We start from the raw sequence: 20,823 nt of genomic DNA, 5'->3' as shown, positions 1-20,823 counted from the left end.
TGGAGTAGTAAATTTCAGAGTCGGTTTTCAATGGGGATTTAAGAGTAAAAAATTTCAAAGTGTTTCCAAACATAGTCTCTATTACAGACCCCCTCTATTAGAAACGGGTAGTGTGGAGTGAGGTGGGGTGGTTTCGGGAGGTTGAGTGGGTTTGAGAACTGAGACTATTCCAAACACGGCTCTGAAAAAACGGGTCTGAACACTTCAGAGTCGGATTTCAGAATAGCCAAACACGCCCTAACTAATTTGATCGTTAGCTCGAGACCTCAGAGCAACTTCCTAAGGCGTTTTCAAGCTGTGAATAGTAGGTATTATTCCGTTTCCAAGTTGAAACACGCCGTAATCTTGTTGACGCCTCTTGGATCCATACCTAGGGTAACTATTTATTCGGTCCTTATATCTAGGGTTTAGGAGATCGGAAGACATCTCCTCTAGTATGCTAGGAGTGGGAACTTGGCTATCAAATTAACAGACAAGCACAGCATTAGATTGCATGTACCATTCTAACAAGTAAAGTAACGCCATCATTTCAAGTACAGCTACTGACTCTTCTATGGTATCCGGAAGGTCTACACGGAGAGCACAAAGGCTATAGAAGACTTCTGTTACAAAAAAGAGCCTGCTTATACAAGTAAACCACCACCTCCCAGCTGCTGATCGGCAAGACCTCGTTTCCACGACACCAACTTCCGTGTCAGCGCACATTACGGCAACCTTTGACCATGCACTGGACCGCCTTGGTTCATCCAGAGCTGCAAATCGTGTGCTACACCTTCGACAAGTTCTGACTCGATAATACCTTCCTGCCAACTTAGCGCAATGCTTATGGGACCCCCTACAACACCCGAAACGCTAGCACAGAGAGCCGGCCCTGCGACTATGGCGCACTGCGACATTACAGACCGTACTATCTGCCACTTTGAACCGGTTTCTCGGTCTGCATTGGCAGTGTTTTCCGGACTGCCATGCAGCGATCCAATGTTGGACACTTCTAATGTGTGCTCCCGCGGCTTGTTCACCTTGTTGAGCCAGAAACCACGCCAGTTGGCAATCCAGCGAAGCATACTCACCATGTCATCTTGAGGAATGGTCTTGAGCCGGTCCTTGAGTTCCTGACGCAAGGTTTGAGCAAGGCTCCAAATCTTCTCTCCACTTGCTTGCTCCCGCAGCTCCGAGACACGAGAAGAGTTGAAAGTGTGCGACGCCGAAGTGACCAGTACTCCAAAGACTTCGGCGGGATCAGCCACATGAAATCCAGATTGAATAAAGGGGCGCAAGTCTACAGGAGTGCAGCTCTGAAATGACGTGGCTGCCTCTGCTGTTAGGCGTCGAGCCAGAGATGTGAGAATTAGCACATGAAGTAAAGGGGTGAGTGTGGTTTCATTCGCCCTGCAATTGGCAAGAAGCTGTGACACAGCTTTTGCAGGGATGGTAACCAGACGGAGTCTGGTTTGGTAAGGGTCAGGCCTGATCGGTGCGCCCGCCCAAGGAAGGTCGGTCGCTGGTTTGCAGAGCCAGCCTGAGACGAATTCGTTCCACAACGTGCCGGCGAGGAACCTCCAAGACGTGGTGAATTTGACGAGCTCTTCCTGAGGTGGCGAAATGTGCCCATGAGGCTTGCTGGGCATCCGTAAAACGTGGTCCTCTAGGCACGAAGGGCGGACTGGTGGCTTGTTCAATTCGTCCAAGAGACTGGTCTGAAAAATGGCTGTGCTCCTTCCATCAGCGAGAGAGTGGTGGATGGCAAGCACAATATCGAGTATCAGCCTGTCCTCAAGTTGTGACGGCCGAGGATCATAAACGGCAAGCACCTTCCAGGGCGGTCGGAACCCGACGTCAGGCCACAACTGGTTGTGTTGGGCTTCTAACATATGGAGTAGGTGTGAGTCGCGAGCATGAAAATCAAGTTCGGCACGCAGCTCCACACATTCCAAGTGGTAAGAAAGATCCAGAGAGGACACCGAGGCAAAGTAAGGGCGAGATGCTTCATCGCCAGTGATTGCCACACTCAACCGGGGCAACCGGAGGACCAGATTTGCGACTGCAGCCTCCAATACGTCGGGAACATTCTTGCCTTGGAGGACAGACCATGGAACAGCATAGCGACAAGTGTTGGCCAGGCACCGATAGAAGCCCAACGCGTGCCTTGAGGACGAAAACACTTCACTGAGAACAGCGCCGGAATATAACCGTAACGATTAGCCTTGGTGTGAGCTTGTCAAGAGGAGAAGGGGTGAACAACCGGTTGGGAGACTGAGAGGGGGCTGGGGTTTAGGAAGCAGGACTGGCCAATGCAGGGAGCGGACGGAGGTGGTTGAGACGGCGCAGTGCATACAGACGGAAGCACAGGGCTGAAAGGCCATCCGATGATGGAGGACCTTCCACATCCTTACGCGGAGTTGCCCTGGCCACCACCAGAGACCGACGGAATGAGGGGAAGCGGAATAGGTAGATGTGGCAGAGGAGGCGGAAGGGGTATGGATGGGTTGAGATAGATTGAAGACATACCACGGCCCAAGTGGCCGGATCGGCTGAGGGATGCTCGTCATCCGCAGGCGCTAACAACAAGGTACCACGTGTGGAAGGGCACCCCAGTGGTAAGATCAACACTTCGTCGTATGGGATTATGCGGTAGTGTGGGATAGTGAGCGGTAGATTTCGGTTGTGGGGAGGTAAAGAGGTAGGCTCAAAAACTGTTCGATGATTACTCGCTTGGTACGTGGAAGCTACGAATGTAGGGATAGTCATCCCTTTAACTACTCAAATGTCTCATTTTCGCCAAGACCCAAAAGTGGACAATCGGCTGACCTTATTTTATCCTAGTCTCAGTTCTTATAACCCACTAACCCTCCAAAGCCCACCCCACTCACGACCCTACCCCCTGTTTTTACGGTTCGAGAAGAGGAGACCCATATAATTGTGGGGCGGGTTTGTTGAAGGTTGTTATTGGAGGTTATATAATACAGACTAATTTTATCTACCTTTATATTTATACACTTATAGATACTTAAATTTTACTAACTGTTGTAGTACTTTAGGTATAAAGACTAATCAACTAATAAAGTTACTCTTCTCGTATATAAAATAAAAATATAGATTTTTTTCAAATTCTAATATAACGAGTACAAATCCTATAATACTAATATTAGATAAAATGATTGTAAATTTCTATTTTAATATTTTAGATACTAATATAAAATTATCAATTTTATTAGGAAAGGACACTTTTCTCGTTCTCGATCTTTTGTATAAATATTATAGTCCGCGTTATTTAGTCACATTAGAAAAGTCACGAAGTACTATAAGTCTTCTCTAGTCTTAGTAAAAATAATACATTTCAGTAGTTAAAGCGATATAGAAAATGGGTAAACCGGCTATAAAACTGCTAACTTATTAAATTATAAGTAAATTTACTATTTAACTTATATAGCATTTTCAAATTCGTATTATAGTGTTATTTATTGTTATTATTTATTAAGTTTAATAAGATGCTGCTAATAGCCTTATAAATTTCTGATTGTATTTAGTATATACAAATTAAGTTAGGTTAAAGACCGGAGGCCTAGGCCGAGGACGGGGCTCTTCAAAGAATAGGAAGTGTTAAAATATTACCTTTAATATATATATTAGTCCTAGAAAGTCTGTTAGTCTCTACTCGCCCTATATATTTCTAAAATACAGTTCCCTTGGGCGGAGCTAAAGTCTAGGGGAGATAGAAAGACGCTTATACTTACTATTTAAAAAGGAAGTAAAAAAAAGTAAAAAACTTTAAAGCTAAATTAAATACATAACTTCTAAAGAAGTAAGTAGCTATAATAATTATTAAGCTACTAAGTTTAACTACTTATTATTTAAAGTAGTTGAATTCTCTTCAGTATATTACGAGGCAGAGGGGAGAAAAGAAAAAAGAAACTTAGAAATTGTTTTCCCCAAAATTTGGTTTTTTTTTGTTTTTTTTTTTACTCAAAAATCCGATGCTAAAAATTTTATTTCTAACCCTAACCCTCCTATTAATATTTAAGGGTAGGGTTATAGGTCATTTCTCGGACTTGGTTATTTTTGGAACTTAGTTATTTATAACGCCCGAGCGCATTTACTACTAGAATCCTTATTTTTAACTTCTTTTGCTTTTTTCTCAATAACTAATGCGTGCACTATAGTGCGACCAGTACCAAAATGACCGCCTTTCTTTTCTCGTTATCTTGACACTATATGCAATTAAATAGAGAAACTCTATTCGCACGGGGAAGAAACTCTATTCGCACGGGGATCCACCTTTTTACCCATACATAACCCTAACCCTACATACCCACTACCGACCCGCACCAGTCTCGCTCGTACCGCACCCGCCAAGCTCCTAGATTTTAAGCTATTACACCCATCTAGGGGTTGCACTGGCCACCCTCGTACTATACTAGCCAGCTCAATCTAATTTAACAATTATTCTAATATATACTTCGTCGCATTACTTCCTCTACTAAACTATACACATTATTACCACATTATATTTAATCAATCCACTACCCCGTATATTACTAAATACTACTAAAGTAAATAAAACACTCGCATTTAATCGACGGTATAAATTAATACATTACTTTTTAATATATTTCCCCAGCTAACCGTAATATAGATAGCCGATATAACAATACCCCAACCGACGGGCGCGTACGACTATACTACTAAATGCCCTATAAAGTACATTGTAAAATATTTTATAAATATCGAGTTTAGTGCGTACACTGGCTACAGTCTGGAATTTACGCTTGGCATAGCATAAAAGAATATAATACCCAAATTTACTAGGCGAAATCTATTAAAGAATATATCTGAGATATTGGGGGCTAAGAGGGTTAGGGTTATGTATGGGCAAAAAGGTGGATCCCCGTGCGAATAGAGTTTCTTCCCCGTGCGAATAGAGTTTCTTATTAAATATATACAACGGCGGAAGAGGAATCTCCATTACAAAGGAAAAAGTGGTTTTTTTGAGTTGCTATTCAAACTGTGTTTTGCATAGCGCCAAGTTTTCCCTTTTGGACTACCAAGACAGAACGCACGGATCACAGAGTGACCAATTTTTTACATTCTGGCCTATTATAAATAGATACGCTGCGCCTTACTCGCTTGTGGCGTTGGGTGGGCCTATAGGCTACGACTTTTAGTACGGATCTTCTATATTACCTTTCGGCCTATAATAATGCTCGAGCCTTGTGAAGGTATAGGCGTCTTAATAAGGGGGTAATAGAGAAAATCGCAAGGTAGGATAGGTTTATTTACAAGCTTTAATTTATTTAAATAACTTAATTCTAAAGTTAGAATTTGTAAATAGGAGAGATTCAACTACCTATATACAAACCTTAGAAATTTAATAAAAGATACTAAAACTCTCTAATATATGCTCCGTAATTAATATAATTACAAGGTATTAATAAGGTACTTATAGCGAGCTATAATATTTTTTATTTCTTTTACTTAAAACTCTAATTTATAAATATTAAACTAATAAACTTACTAGAACCAATATATATATACATTACTTAACTAAGTTTTATTAATTTATTCCATTATTTATAATAGCCTTTATATTTCCATTACGGGGCAAGGTATAATAGTAGGGGGTTGGTTGGATATATATAGTTGTATAAAGAGAGAGGAAGAGAGGTGTGCGTAGGTCTAGTGATATAGGGCGAGGTACGAAGGCCGAGTTCCTAAGTATAGGCTAGCGTATATATATTATAATATAATTGTAACGGTATAATATAGGTAACTCGAAGGTAGAGTTAAGCTTCTATTTATAATAGAAGATTTTAGGTAAGGAGAAGAAAGGGGAGAGAAATAAATATATACGTTACGAATCCAAATAAATACTCTATTATATAAGTAATAGCGGAACCTATATACGGGTCGCTAATAGCCAATCCCTTTACTCGTATCTCCTTTTACTTATATAATAAATAAGAGTAAATATTTTCGAATAGGCTTAGCGCCTATTTAGGTTAGTCTTAGTACGAACCTTCTATGTTATTCGTTCCTCCAACCTTCGTAGTACCTTCTAGTACTTTATAACATTAATTCTCCTATAGGGTATAGTAGGTATAACGGTATAGCCGGACCGGTGCCGTTATATTACCCCCCCTTATATAAACGATTCGTTTACGAATTTTGCTAGACTAGATTAGAGGCTCTATAATAAATATAATAATCTTTTCATAGTTGTATTTACGTAAGATTCGTTGTAAGCGCTCTAATTCTAATAATTCTAATAGCTCGTTATTTGTATATTTCTTCTAATTTTTGTTTAATTTAATTATTAATTGTTTAGACGGGCCTGGGGCCTCCGGCTTAGCTTTATAAAATTCCTAAAGCAATTTCAAAATGTATTTAAAGTCCGAAGCGGGTTAGTATTTTAGATTGGGGTCTTAACCCCTTTAGTCCGCATTATAAAAGAATCCACTATTAATAACTTTAAAAGTATTAATTTTCTTAACCTTCTATTCAAGGTCCTTATTCTTTCTTGTAATAGGATTAGGGTACTCAATAAACTAGTTGGGTAACAGGTTATTATTGTATTTATATAGACGGCTGGCGTAGAAGAGGTTTAAGCTTTTCTAATTATTAGGGAGTTTTAGTTAGTAAGAGTAATTTACTTTCTTAATAATTTTATAATAGTTGCGGGTATTAAAGAACCCGAATTTGTTATTAAAGCGAATTATTGTTAATTATAATTATTAAATAATGATAATTTGGTTGCTAATGTCGAAGTTGGGGTCCTTATACTTTTTGTTAATCTAATAAATTTATTTCGTCTACTCTTTGAATATTATTCTTCTAGCATATTTTATATATCTATAAATACGTTAGGAAAACGACGCCGAAACCGGAAACGCCGATTTCTGGTCGAGGAGTGCTCCAAAACGAAAAGTAACAATGGTAATCGATTTAGGAGGGTTGTTTATATTCCTTATAATATCCTACGATGAGCGCAACGATAGTGTTGCATCGTCGTTACCGATGGCCATCGATAGTAGTACTTATAGGTTCGAAAATAATATTTATAATCTACTTGCGGAAATCTCAGTTTATAATAACCCTAAAGCCGTACTTACTACGAAAATTCTGGAAAAACCGGGAGAAAACAATAAAATATTAAAGATATTTATCATTAGAATAAATAAGTCTATAGATTACAATACTATTTCGATTGAGGATTGACGCTAGGTTTGAAAATTATTTTTTAAATTCGTAAAAGTATATATTAAAAAAAGTAGGTCCCTATAACCCGAGGCTAATAAAATTGAAATTAATTAATTTATTACTAAAAAGGATTTCAATAATTTAAAAAAGGATATTCTAAAGGAAATTTAAAAAGGTATTTAGAAGGTACTAGAGTATTAGGCTGATATTATAATAAAAACCGTTCTAAGTAACATTAGTACTACCCTTTAATAATTATTTATTATTATTATTAAAAAGTTTACTCCTTTTGATTTTTAATGGTAGTTTACAATTAAAGGAGCGATGATTATTATTGAATTTATAAACTATTTAAATGAAAATACGAAAATAACCCTAATTATAAATTCGAATAAAAAGAAACCCGGTTTGGTAATCCGTACGATTATTAGAATACCGATAATTGGAGATAATGTAATTGTATTGATTAAATTTATATATAATTAGTATTACTAGAATTAAATATAGGTTAAGGAAGTTCTTAGTCTGGATACTTTTATTACTATAAATACTATAAGCGTATTAATCCGAAGTATACTTTGGGTTAGTATTAATAATTATACTATAATAGAAATTTTGGTAAGAGTAGTGAGGGAAGGAAATACGGAGGTAATTATTATCAAAATTCGGTTATAGAAAAGAAGGGATAGAGAGAATAGAAGTCTATTTTTAGTAGAAGATGCTACTATATTAGTAGTATATTTCCTTTAGGATAATATTTTCCTTTAGGACGGTAATATTTATCCGTACGAATTATTTTAAATTTCGAATAATATTTAATAATATTATAAATATTAGGGAATTAGATATATAATAATAATAATCTTGTTCCCTATACTATATTATTATAGTACTATTTTAGTATAGGGCCCTTCTCTAATTCCCTAGAAGGGAAAACTATACGGCGTTAAGCGCCGTTGGATAAAAACCCCTAACTATATTTTAGTCGTAGATTTTATACTACTCCTATTTTATTTATAGTTATAACGGTTCTTACTTATTGTTATAACGAATTAATTTTATTTATCCTACTATTATATTATCCTAATATTAGAATAGTAAGAATAATAGGAATAAAATCCAAATTTAAAGCGCTATTTCCCTTTATTATCCCTCTATCCTAATATCTACCGCTCTTTCCTCCGCCTTCTCCCTACTACCCTATCCTATTTTCCCGTCCGTTATTCTACTTCCCCGCCTCTTTATTCCGTTTATAATCACCTCCGCCCCGGCCTTTTACTTTCTACCCTATAATTCTACCTCTATTTATAATAGTATAAGGACTCTCTCCTCCTTTTATATAATCCTCTCTATAGCGCCCCTTCCTAATTCCCATTTTCCTTCTTTCCTATTACAATTTTACCTAAAATAATTTCCTCTAACTATTATTACTCTAACTTAATTAATTTAACTTCCAATATAAAAATTTCCTCCCTTAAATTATCCCCTAGCCTTATATCCCTAATATATTTAAAGCCTACAACCTTTGCCCGTTTCCTTTATAATCTTCTTAATGTTATAATTCCTTAAATATAGTATAATTTTTCCCTCTATTTCTTTAATTTATATACTAACTTAATTAATATTATTTATAAAATTCTTTACTTATACTATACCCTAAATTTAACTATCTACCCGAAAATTAGTAATAAATCCGCCTTTTCTAACACTTTTTATATAATTATTATTAATAAAGTTTATTATATTTCGGTATCCGGTAGGTTCTCTATCTTCCTATTCCTTTCCTTACTATTATTTAATTCCCGTATTATAATTACCGGCTCTTGGAATATAACCTTTATTTATACTACTAGTAAAGATATATTAGACGTCCCTGCCGGCCTTTGTAACGTCCGTAATATTATTTAGGTAATAACTATTACTATACTATTAGGTAGCTAACCTAATTTTAATTAGAAAGTTAAATCCTTTATTCGTATTACTAATAATTTCGCTGATTATATATATATATACTTAAGATATAACAACCTACCTACTAATATTCGTACTCTTCCCTACCTCTTATATTCTAATATTATTAACCTCCTATAGAAGGGTTATTATAAATTTATTATAAGGGATATCTATTTTAATTAATCGCCCTCCCTCCCCAATAATAACGTTATAAATTTAATTCGGATTATTTTTAATTCTAATAATGATATTATTACTCCTATATATATTATATTTAATAATAATATTATTACTATTCTTAGTTATATAATCTCTAGTATTAATAGTAATAGTTCTACTTTTAATAGCCTAATAACTATCGATACTTCCGGCCGTTACGCTCTAAATAAAAATTAGGTTTAATAGTATTATAAAATTATTATAAATTAAATCCGTATAATAACGTTATTCGAATAACTTTTTAAGCGCAATTAGGCGCCTTATTAAGTAGCGCTTCAATTTTTACTATAATTATAATTTAAATAGCACCCGTAATTAGCACAATTATCCCTTCCTCATCCCTATATTTTCTTATTCTAATATTACTAATGTCTTATTCCCTTCTTAAAAGTATTTTATCAGTTCTTCGTACTACTCCTCTTCTAATTTAATTACTAAATAATATTCCCTTAACCTCCCTAACTTTAATACCTAAAAAAGAATTTTCTCAATTTTAATTCTATTATCTAAATATTCTTAAAATTCCTCCTTCGTTAATAATTAATTTTTAAGGTCCGATTAAAAGACAATATCCGTATTAAAATAATTTAGAATTATATAAGTAAAATCTTTTTTTTAAACCTATATACACAAATAAATATTAAAACGTCTAATACTTTCCTCTAGTAAAAGAAAACCCGAAGGTTAATAGTTTCTATCTTAATTTAAATTAGGAAGGAGCTTTTTACTTTAATTAGTAAGTATAATTTATTATCTTTATCTTCTAGCGTTTATTACTTCCCCTTCTTCTTCTTTATATTGATTATATATAATTAAATAACTTCTCTACTAAATTTAAAAATAAAGTTAATAATAATAAATTTATACTACTAACCTAATTTAGCTACTATTATCGCTAAGTAGTAGTTATAGTATAATACTTATTTTTAATTTATTACATCCTCTAACTATTCCTCTCGGTTAGCGGTTATTAATTCTAGGACTTATAATAGTAGTAGCTAGGTCCCTAGCTCCGAAGGGGGACCCGCTACTATTACTAACAACTTCTCCGTTAATACTTATACTTCAACCTACCGAACTTTAACTATACTACTTTTTAATTTATTAGTAGGTAACTAACTTCTAATTTATTCGGTTTAAATATAATTAGTAATTTAAATTATAATTCCTTAAACAAATTTAATTTAATTTATTTTTAATAAACCTTTCTTCGAAGGTTCGGACCCTTTTATTAAAGGAGAGGTCGAATAGCGGGTAAAAGGTTTCCGTTTTTAAATTTCGTATTAGTATAATTTTATACGCCCTAATAATAATTTTTAAATATTTAATTTAGTACTTTGCTAATTTAATTACTATCTTTCATAATTCTTTATAAATTTTAATTAGTTAGTAGAATATTAAGACTCTATATGTAATAGTATCACAAATATATTTAATATATATTTCCCTCGTCCGAATAAAGGAATAACCTTATATCTTTACTACTAATTTTATAAATATATTTATTTAAGTCTTTATTTTTTATTTGATCATTTTTATATAAATTCTATAATTAAATTTATAATTTGATTAGACCTTTAAGAATTTCGTAAATTCTATTAATTAAAATATTAAATTTCCGAATTAAAGAATTCCCATCCTTAGTATCCTTATTTATATAAAATATATTAATTCCATCTTATTCGCTTTAAATTCTATACTTCTCGTTCCTACCTATTTCGAATATATTTCTTATATTACTTACCAAGTTTAATAATTTTCTTCTATAGTACGTCCTATTATAATAATATTAATATTATTTATAAAACCAATTATAATTATATTTATAATCATAATTAATTTTTAGTATAGTAGAATAATAAAGAGAATAAATAGAATAAAGGAGAGGGGGGAACTTTAGGGAATATTTATAATAATAGTATAAGGGCGGAATATTTTATTATTGAAGAAGAGGGAACTTTTTTTACTAATAATAAAATTAAGTATTTATATAATAATCTATATTAGGAATTATATTTCCTATAGGGTATATAATAGCTATTTATAATTAATTCTATTAAACGCCCCTTTTAAATCAAGGAGTATAAGGGATATTATAACCCCGAACTTCTAAATTATATATACTATATTAGTAATTACCCGGATTATAAATTCTATTAAACGGCCTGCCCGGTTACCTATTTAGCCCTCTGGTAGGAAATTAAATTCTTCGGCCGCCTATATCAATCTTTTAACTATAAATATTTCGAAGATTTTTCTAATATTACTAAGTAGTAATATAAATCTCTATACGCCCGCTAACCTTTATTAGGCGGCGCTTTTCCTAGGTTTTTTAAAAATAATTACTTTTATATCCTTAGATTATTATAGAAAATACATAAATTAGAAGCTAGCGGATACAAAATATATTATAGCTTACTAAAATAATTGTCCATATAATTTTAAAAACCTATTTAAGTACTAATTAACTCCAGAGATTTTATTAAACGCTATTTAGGAAAGTACGTCTTAAATATCCTTTTTAGTAATTAGTTTGTTAATAACTATCAAGTTAGTACCTTCTAATAATTTAATTGAATTCGGTAAATAATCCGTAAGAATATTTACTTTTGGGAAAACATAATCGATAAGAATTTCGGCCTTATTACTATAATTTTTAATACCTACTACCCTTTCGTATATTTAAAGGGTTAATAATTTGGGTGGATTTATTAATTAATAACTTTAGGTCCGGGCTTACTTCTCCAATAATTAAAATCGATTTGGATTTTTTAAAGCTTCAATAATACTTTCGCGCTACGTAGCCCGCCTTCTTTCTTCTTATTATAACTTTGATAAAATCCTTTTAATTTAATATTATCCAATATCCGAACTATATTTAATATATCTACTATATTTCCTTTCTCGCTATTTTATATCCTAATATTTATTAATTTACTTTTTTCCCTCAACTTTTCTTTTGGTATAGAACGAATTCTTCTATAATATTTATAAATTCTCTATCGAATTTACAAAAGGTAAATTTAATATTTCCTATTATATTAATCTTTTTAGGGATTAAAATCTATTTCTCTATTGCCTCCTTTACCTTTACTATATTTATAAATTCTAATTATATTTTTCTTTTTTTTTACTTTTCTATTCCTTTTTCTTAATTAGATTTAAATTTCCTAAAAGTAATAGTCCGAACCGGTTTATTTATACTATTATATTCCCTAATATTTAACTTTAACCCTAGGTAATAACTATATATAATTAATTATTCTATCCTTTTCTTCTTATATTATATTCCCGAATTTTATCGGTTTATTATAGGGAGTAAATAAATTAAATTTCTAATATTATACCCATGTAAGGATGTGAATAGCCCTTAACCTAATCCTATTTTCTAAATCCTAATTAGGATAATAGAAATTAAACTCCCCGATTGTAATTTAATTTCCCGCCGGGGGGCTAATTTCGAAGAATTTAAGAAGTAGCGACCCCGATTAATATTTTAACATTCCTTATATTAGAATAGGGGAGTAAATAGAATAAATAATTATTAAATCCTTCTAATTCTTAAATATTACTATAGCCTAATCTTTCCTAAATTGGACATTTAAATCTTTTAAATCCTATTTTCAATTTATATATATTACTACTCTTCCTCCTTCCAAATAATTAACCTTAAAATACCTTCTGCTTTTCGAATAGTAAATATCCTTATTCAAATTCCTACCTAACTCTTAAATTATTATAATATTATAAGTCTCCTCTAATTCAAATAGAAATTTCCCTCTCTTATATAACTTCCCTACGTTTTAATAAAGTATTTTTAATTAAATTATTAATTATTTTAAAATAAGGTTTCTTTTAATTTCAAAACGGAAGATAAGAATATTATTTCCCTAAGAGGGACTACGGCCGGATAAATACTACTACTACTATACGTCCAATTCCCTCTTATATTTTACGAATATAAATAGTAAATATTAATTAAACCCCATAGGATTAAAGGTTTTAATCGGGAGGTTTAATTAATAATTTTCCTTAATTATCCTCTCTTTATATTTCCTATAAATTATTTCTCTAAGGTAGTCATAGTATAGGTATTAAAAGGGGCGTCCGGTAGAATACCTTCGTTTATAAATTCTATTATTAACTTTAATACCTTCCTAATAAAATTCCTATAGGGGGTAAACGCCCGTAGCCTCTTAATATATATAACGAATACCTTCGTAATAATCTTCTAAAGAATAAAACATTCCTTATAATTATAAGTAAAATATCCCTTCTTCCTATATAGTTTATAATAAACGAATAATTAATTTTTATTAAATAGGTAATTCACTTTACCGAAATAATCTCCTTATATTTAACCTCGTTATATTAGGTATAAATATTTTCCTAATAATAGAATTTTTCTATATGTCCGATTCTCTAATATTTTTAATATTATAAAACGTTATTTGAAATTTAGAATAATTCGTACGGATATATACTACTATCCTAAAGAAAAAGGTTATTTTAAAGGAAGTATACTATTAATATAATAGCAATTTTTATTAGGAATAGATTTTTACTCTCTTTATTCCTTCTCTTCTATAACCGAACTTTAATGATAGTTACCTCCGTATTTCCTTCCTTTGCCGCTTTTATTAAAATTTCTACTATCGTATAATTATTAATACTAATTTAGAGGACGCTTCGGATTAATATACTTATAATATTTATAGTAATAAAGGTATTCGAACTAAAAACTTCTTTAATTTATATTTAATTCTATTAGTACTAACTATATATAAACTTATTGAATATAATTATATAATTTCTAATTATTAGTATTTGAATAGCCGTATAAATTATTAAACTAGGTTTCTTCTTATTTAAATTTATAGTTAAGGTTGTCTTCGTATCTCCGTTTAAGTAATTTATAAATTTAGTAATAATTGTCGTTCCCTCAATTGTAAATTACTATTCGAAATTGGAAAGGGTAAACTTTTTAATAGTAATAGTAGGTAATTATTAAAGGGTAGTACTAATTTTATTTAGGACAGCTTTCGCTATAATATTAGTTTAGCACTGTAATATTTTTTAAGTACCTTTTTTAATCTCCTTTAAAATATCCTTCTTTAAATTATCGAAATTCGTCTTAGTAATAAACTATTCGGCTCTAACCTTATTAGCCTCGGATTGCGGGGACTTACTTTTTTTAATGCTTACTTTCGCGAATTTGAGAAATAGCTTTCGAATTTAGCGTCGGTCTTCGGTCGAAATAGTATTATAGTTTATAAATTTATTTACTTTAATAATAAATATCTTTAATATTTTATTATTTTCTCCTGTTTTTTCTAAAGTCTTTACGATATGTATAGCTTTAGTGTGAGACGTTGACCCTGCCATAGTCAGGACGACCATCCATGGTCAGGACGACCATTGAGGCGACCACTGGCAGGTAGGATCAACGGACATAGAATAAGAGTATAAGACCCGAATAACAGTAAACCTCCCAATAGTTAGATTCTTCTCCAGACAATACATTCAGACTATTTTACTTCCATCGTACTATTCATTTCACAATAGTACCTAATAAACAATTGAATTGAACTATTATCCTATCCCATACTATACCGTTGGATTTCTCTTTAGAAATTATTTCTTTATTAATAACTATTTCGCCCGACCTTTACACTTTGTACGCAAATTGTATATCGGTCTACGGACCGCCGTCATCCAACCAATCAATCATCGTCATCCATCAATACTATGCCTAAAATGGACTTAGCCGACCCGGTAACTATCAGAGATCTACGCTACATATCGGATTTCATCTATCTAAACCTACGCTTCTAATAGGTCGGATGGCTAAATTAATTAAAACGCGAGGCTTTTAGCCGAATTATCGCGATACTACCCCTACCTAATAAGAACGCATCAGTTACTTCATTATTTATAACGCGGGCAATATGTTAATTCCAATGAACGTCCTTATCCTTATATCTAGATAGTTGGACTCTTAATTACTATATCCCTAAATAATTTTTTGAAGTAGTAATTAAATTCATTTTACCCCTCTAACCAATTGTCGACTAACGACCGAGCGGTAATAAATACTAAAGTAATTAACTAATTATTAATTAACGACCGAATAGTAATAAATATTAAAATAATTAACCAATTGTCGACTAACGACCGAATATTATACTTTTCCCTACTATAACTAAATAAAACGAAAATCAACAAGCCGATAACCCTAACAACGAAGAGGTTATTAATAATAGACCGACTATTACTTATACCCGCAACCTAAAGACTAACCTTTTAAAATCAACTACACTAATAGGATCACTTCTATATTTGTACTTGAATAATTAACCGTCCGAATAACTACTTATAAATATTAATAAAGAAGATAAATAATTGTATAGTACTATCAAAACGCCTACCTAAACTATATTGTTCAACTTTGAAGGTCGAAGTTTCTTCGATTCAATAGATGAACTATTTTCCTCGCTAGATATTGAACTATTTCCTATTAATAATAATAGTCTATAAATTAAAGAATTGGAAAATAATACTGAAGATAATAATGATAGTAAATATTATCTCTTTGAAAATGTATTGCTATATAACGAGGAGATTGAAGACTTTGATACGGAAATAATCGACGTAAAGGAAGAGCGTAATATAGTAATAAACGAACTGCTAATTTATTTAAACCAATACGGATTAAATTTAATATAATATCCTCGTATAGCCAAAACCTCTATATCTACCGGATTAGATACTTTTATACCCAATGTACTACCTAATGTAATAATTAATTTTATTAACCAAACTACCCAATACTTAGCGAACGTCGGATTTTAATAGACTTCCCTTCTAATATAAGACTAATCGTAGTAAATTTAATTTAAGATTACGATCGTTATTTCCTCCGACTCCAATTTAAATATCGATTATACTACGCCGATACTGGCTAATAATACTGATATAATAATGCTAAATATTAAAAGGAATAACCCAATTAAACTATTAATTATAAATATAATTAACCTAAGTTTATTAATAACCGACTATTAATTACGTCTAACCGATAATAAATGATTATTATTAAACTGAATGGTATCCCTAGAGCCTCCTAGGAAGGTACCTAAATAGTAAAATCTCTAAATTCCTTCTTTACTACGCTAAAATAAATAACGAAATACCCAATTAATAATGCCTTTAAGGCCGTTAAAATAGTAAAAAAGGAAAGCGCTAACTTAAGTTAGACTGTTGGTTAATGCCCTTAAATCTATTAAAACCCTGCTCTTAAATATTAACCTCCTTTATCCTTATACCTTCTAATATAAACTACGAAGCCCGCTTAGCGTTATACTTATACTTTTACCCCTAAAGCCCCCCTTATTAATTAAAACTTTATTTTTCCCTAATATCGCGGGATTACTGCTTAGAGATTAATATATAGTTAAATTACCCCCCAATTCCCAATCTTCTATTAAAAAGTAAAAGGTATTACACACATTGCTTCGTATACCCCGTAGCCTCTAAGTAGTTATTTAACGCTAACGATAATTAATTAAATAAAGTAGTATAAGTTCCGTCTAATTAAATATAGGTAGTAGTACTACTATTAATAACGATTAAAGCGGTAATTAGTATAGTAATTGTAGTGAAAGTATTAATAATAATAATGATGATATTGGCGAAGGTGGCGAATTAGAATTGTTAAACGCCGATGAAGAACTCCGTTATATTACCTGTATTATTAAAGCTATAGGTAAGATAAATAACGATAAACTTGAGGTTATAGTTAACTAATTCGCTAATTCCCTTTAATCTACTACGTTCGGCGGATGGAAAATCTCGATAATTAATTATTTCTAGCCTAATATAAAGGAAAAAAATAATAATACTAGAGGCGACTACTTTTAGAAGAAGGATAAAATTTATATTACCTCGCCGCATCTCTTTATTAAAACTATCCGAGATAATGCCGTTAATAATAATCTGAAGGTAGATATACTTCGAAAGAACTTCTACTAATTGTTTATAAGCGGAATGAAGGTATAGTATATAAATTAATTTAATACGAAGACCCGTGTAGTTATAAAGTAGAATTTAGATAATTAGTACGTTGCAATTCTTATACGTTGGAAGATACTCCGCGCTTAGGTATTAGCTAAATTCGATGTATTAGAATATTCGTACAAAGATTATCGCGCTAGTAAACTACCTTGTAATATTATAATAGAAGTTATCTACTATTCGAAGGAATTCGGTAAAAAAGATCGCGGTACGTATATAGTCCGAATTTATAATTATTTATACTCCGGCCTTAAAGATTTGGTTGTCGAACCCGCCGACAATATAACTTTCGATGAATGGTTGACTTATTTAGATCGGCGTACGGAAACCCATCGGCTTAAAATTATTAATAATTTGGGCGGTTATAGTAGTAGTTTTAATAAGCGTATGCTGAGGGTTGAATTTAATAGTAAATTCTCTAATATTAAAGCTATTGAAGTCGCAAACTTTATAAAGTAGGAGGAATATACTAAAAAAGACCTAGATATAGCGCTTTAGGGAAAGGAGGACCGCCTACGTAACTACCCTAGCCCGTCCTTTAATCGTAATAATAATTACCAAAGGTCATCTTTAGCCCCCTTAAACTGCGGTTATTCCAAGTATTGCAGATCGTCGTTAGGCGGATATTAAAGCGGTTTATAATCGTACTACGGAGGTTCGTCTTTATACGGATATTGTAGGTTATTGGGTAATAATTATTAGGGTTTATTTTGTAAATATAATAGCTTATCGTCCGGTTAATACGGAGGTTTATTTAGTTGTGGCTAGTATTAATAGAATTGTCCGTACTAATATATTTATTGTTGGTATATTAAATTTAGTTTAATTTATAATAGTATTTATATTATTAAAAATGAATGTGAAATGTATAAAGAAATAGATGAGCCGGATTCTAAGGGAGAACGTTTTAAGGGGTAAGGTTTTGAGGAGGTTAATTATAATTATAGCTTAGGAAAGGAAGAAGTATTCCTAACTATTAATTTATTATTAGATAATATATTAATAAGCATTCCTACGGGTACTACTAAATCTAATAATGATTCCGGTTTTATTTACTTATTATTATATAATAATATAAATCGCCGAATATATAAAAAGTATAATGAAGTCTTTCCTATACGTAGTAAAATGTTCACCTACGTTTATACTAACTTATATACTAAACTAAGGCTATTAGGTTCGGGACCCGAACCTAGCTAACTTAAGCTTAGTTAATCTAATTAATCGCCGCTGCAATTTAGCGATTAAAACTATAGTTCGGTAGGCTTTGTAATAAATAGTATTAAATATAATAAAATAGCTAAAACTTTCAGAGTAATAGAATAAGTAGATTAAAGTCCTTCGAACCCGTCGAATAACCCTATACAATATAATTACCTCTAAATAAACATTCGCCTAACGTTAAACAGTAATAAATATTCTATTTATATAAATACTAGTTGTTTAAATATTTTAATCGACGAATAATAAATTAGTAAAAGCCTAAATATGAAATTCGATAATTTAAAGACGAAATCATTTAACGTTGTTAGTAGTTGTATCATTTTTACTAGATAAACTATATTCAACCTCTTTATTGAAGGCAATATTAATAATTATCCGGTATAATAAATTTTTATATTAACCGTATAAATAATTAAAGGATTGGCTACAAGGTTACTATTAGGAATACAATAGACTCAGCTAAATTAAATCGTTATCAATTTATTTAAAAATTCTATACGAATCCCAATATATAGTAATATAGTTATAGCGATTAATTATACAGTAAAACTAATCCGCCGAAGAGTATTAGCGACCTATAATATAGTCGTTCTACTATACTCTAAACGATTTATTCCTATCGATTTCGCTTATATTACCGATAAATCACTAATAGGTATACTTAAAGAATATATTTTCGAAGCTAGGTACCCCTATACTCGGAATTATCTTCTCAATACTAAAACTCCCAAATTCATTAATATAGTTAATATAACTAATAAACTAATATAGATTTATTATTCCTAAAGAATAAACATTATTAAAGATCTTAATAATAATAGTTACCGATCTATTTCTTTTATATAAATACAAACGTTATTAGCCGTAGCGAAAATTCAACCGGATAAAGAATTTGTATTTATACTAAAGTTCGAAAATATTACGCTTACCCCCAATACAAACATTCTACGTAAGGCTAACGAAATAACCGACGATATCCTCGATTACGAATTAACTAAGGAAGATGTATTGAAATTACTTTGCGAATTATTAAAACGAAGCCCCTCCCTCGGTATTAGTAAAGACGAAGATATTTTAAAAATCGAATTAATTTACAGTATTAAAATCTATAATTACGACCCTACGTATATATAATACGTTAAAGCGCTACTGGATAAATACGATGTATATAACGGTCGTAGTATTATTAAAATAAATGAGGAAAATATATTCCGCGTCGACCTCGTCGAAAATTAGTATAGATAGAAGGTCTTATCTAGGCTATACTAATTCGGAATTTAAAACTATTAATTCCTTAATAAAACGTTAAATAAAATATACTAAGACAGTAAATTCGAATAAATATAAAGAGTAATACCTTTTGGCTATTCTTATTTTATTATTTAGTATACTATTAATAACGTTCGCAAAGGTCGCGTTATAATTAACTTACGACCGTTAAACCGTATAATTATTAATAATTCCTATCTATTACCAACCTAAGATTTAATTATCGCTAGAATAAAAGGCAAGAACTTTACTAATTACTTCGATAGTTTAACATTCTTTTATTAAATTAACGTTTACTTACTGTACTAAAATAGAATAATTTTAATTAATCCGAAAGGATTAGAACGATTGAACGTTACGTTAATAGATTATAAGAATTCGCCAATTTATATATAATAGTTCATCGACTATAAGTTTTATCCTTACTATATATTCGCAATAGGGTATATTAATAATATTATTATATTTAGCAATATAGCTAAAGACTATCTCAAATATTTAGAAATCATCCTCAAATTCTTTAAAAATATTAACCTTAATATTACCCCCAAAAAATCATTCGTCGCTTATCCGTCCGTTCGGTTATTAAGTTACTGCGTAGATAGTTTGAGTATAGCTACTATAACCGACCGTATCGCGGTTATTTGAAATATCTAATAACCTACCGATTTAGCGTTATTAAAGTACTATATCAGCCTAGTTAACTTCCTGAAAAGATTCATCCTTTAGTTCGCCTAAAAAATCGGTCTATTAGAAGAAAAGAAGGCTAAATTTATCGAAGTTAATAAGAAGGATAGTAAGATATTAGAAAAGAAATCCCTAATAGTACGAAAAATATTTATTAATATATTGAATTTCGTACTAACTAAATTTAAAAAAGAAATATTTACT

General features: G+C 31.4%; 4 protein-coding genes across 4 annotated transcripts; 3 read left to right on the top strand and 1 right to left on the bottom strand.

The window, feature by feature from the left end:
* Window positions 1-375: 375 nt before the first annotated feature.
* Window positions 376-2,950, bottom strand: B0T23DRAFT_391393 (alcohol acetyltransferase). Its single transcript, XM_062837940.1, has 3 exons — window positions 2,824-2,950; window positions 2,510-2,715; window positions 376-2,167 (listed from the first exon to the last, which is right to left on the bottom strand). The coding sequence occupies exons 2-3, from the start codon at window positions 2,547-2,549 to the stop codon at window positions 705-707; spliced, it is 1,503 nt and encodes a 500-aa protein (XP_062687685.1). The 5' UTR covers window positions 2,550-2,715; window positions 2,824-2,950; the 3' UTR covers window positions 376-704.
* A 1,996-nt stretch (window positions 2,951-4,946) lies between these two features.
* On the top strand, window positions 4,947-5,162 carry B0T23DRAFT_328234 (uncharacterized protein; the record flags this gene model as incomplete). The annotated part of the gene is made up of 1 exon (XM_062835674.1): window positions 4,947-5,162. A coding segment is annotated over one exon (216 nt), but the record flags the coding sequence as incomplete, so codon positions are not given.
* A 12,136-nt stretch (window positions 5,163-17,298) lies between these two features.
* On the top strand, window positions 17,299-17,898 carry B0T23DRAFT_328235 (uncharacterized protein; the record flags this gene model as incomplete). Its single annotated transcript, XM_062835675.1, has 2 exons — window positions 17,299-17,367; window positions 17,626-17,898. Coding segments are annotated over 2 exons (342 nt in total), but the record flags the coding sequence as incomplete, so codon positions are not given.
* A 2,478-nt stretch (window positions 17,899-20,376) lies between these two features.
* B0T23DRAFT_328231 (uncharacterized protein) lies at window positions 20,377-20,580 on the top strand (the record flags this gene model as incomplete). The annotated part of the gene is made up of 1 exon (XM_062835673.1): window positions 20,377-20,580. A coding segment is annotated over one exon (204 nt), but the record flags the coding sequence as incomplete, so codon positions are not given.
* Between the last annotated feature and the right edge of the window lie 243 nt (window positions 20,581-20,823).

The sequence above is a fragment of the Neurospora hispaniola genome, assembly GCF_033458365.1.
Source record: "Neurospora hispaniola strain FGSC 10403 chromosome Unknown B0T23scaffold_17, whole genome shotgun sequence".
In the NCBI taxonomy this organism is placed as follows: Eukaryota; Fungi; Ascomycota; class Sordariomycetes; order Sordariales; family Sordariaceae; genus Neurospora; species Neurospora hispaniola.
This window is presented reverse-complemented; position numbering and strand designations above follow the sequence as displayed.

Excerpts from the sequence above, each read along its gene's own strand:
- B0T23DRAFT_391393 (XM_062837940.1), bottom strand. The coding sequence starts at position 2,549 with ATGACGAGCATCCCTCAGCCGATCCGGCCACTTGGGCCGT. Across the intron at positions 2,168-2,509 it reads GATCCGGCCACTTGGGCCGT|GTGAAGTGTTTTCGTCCTCA; the intron begins GGTATGTCTTCA and ends GCGCTGTTCTCA.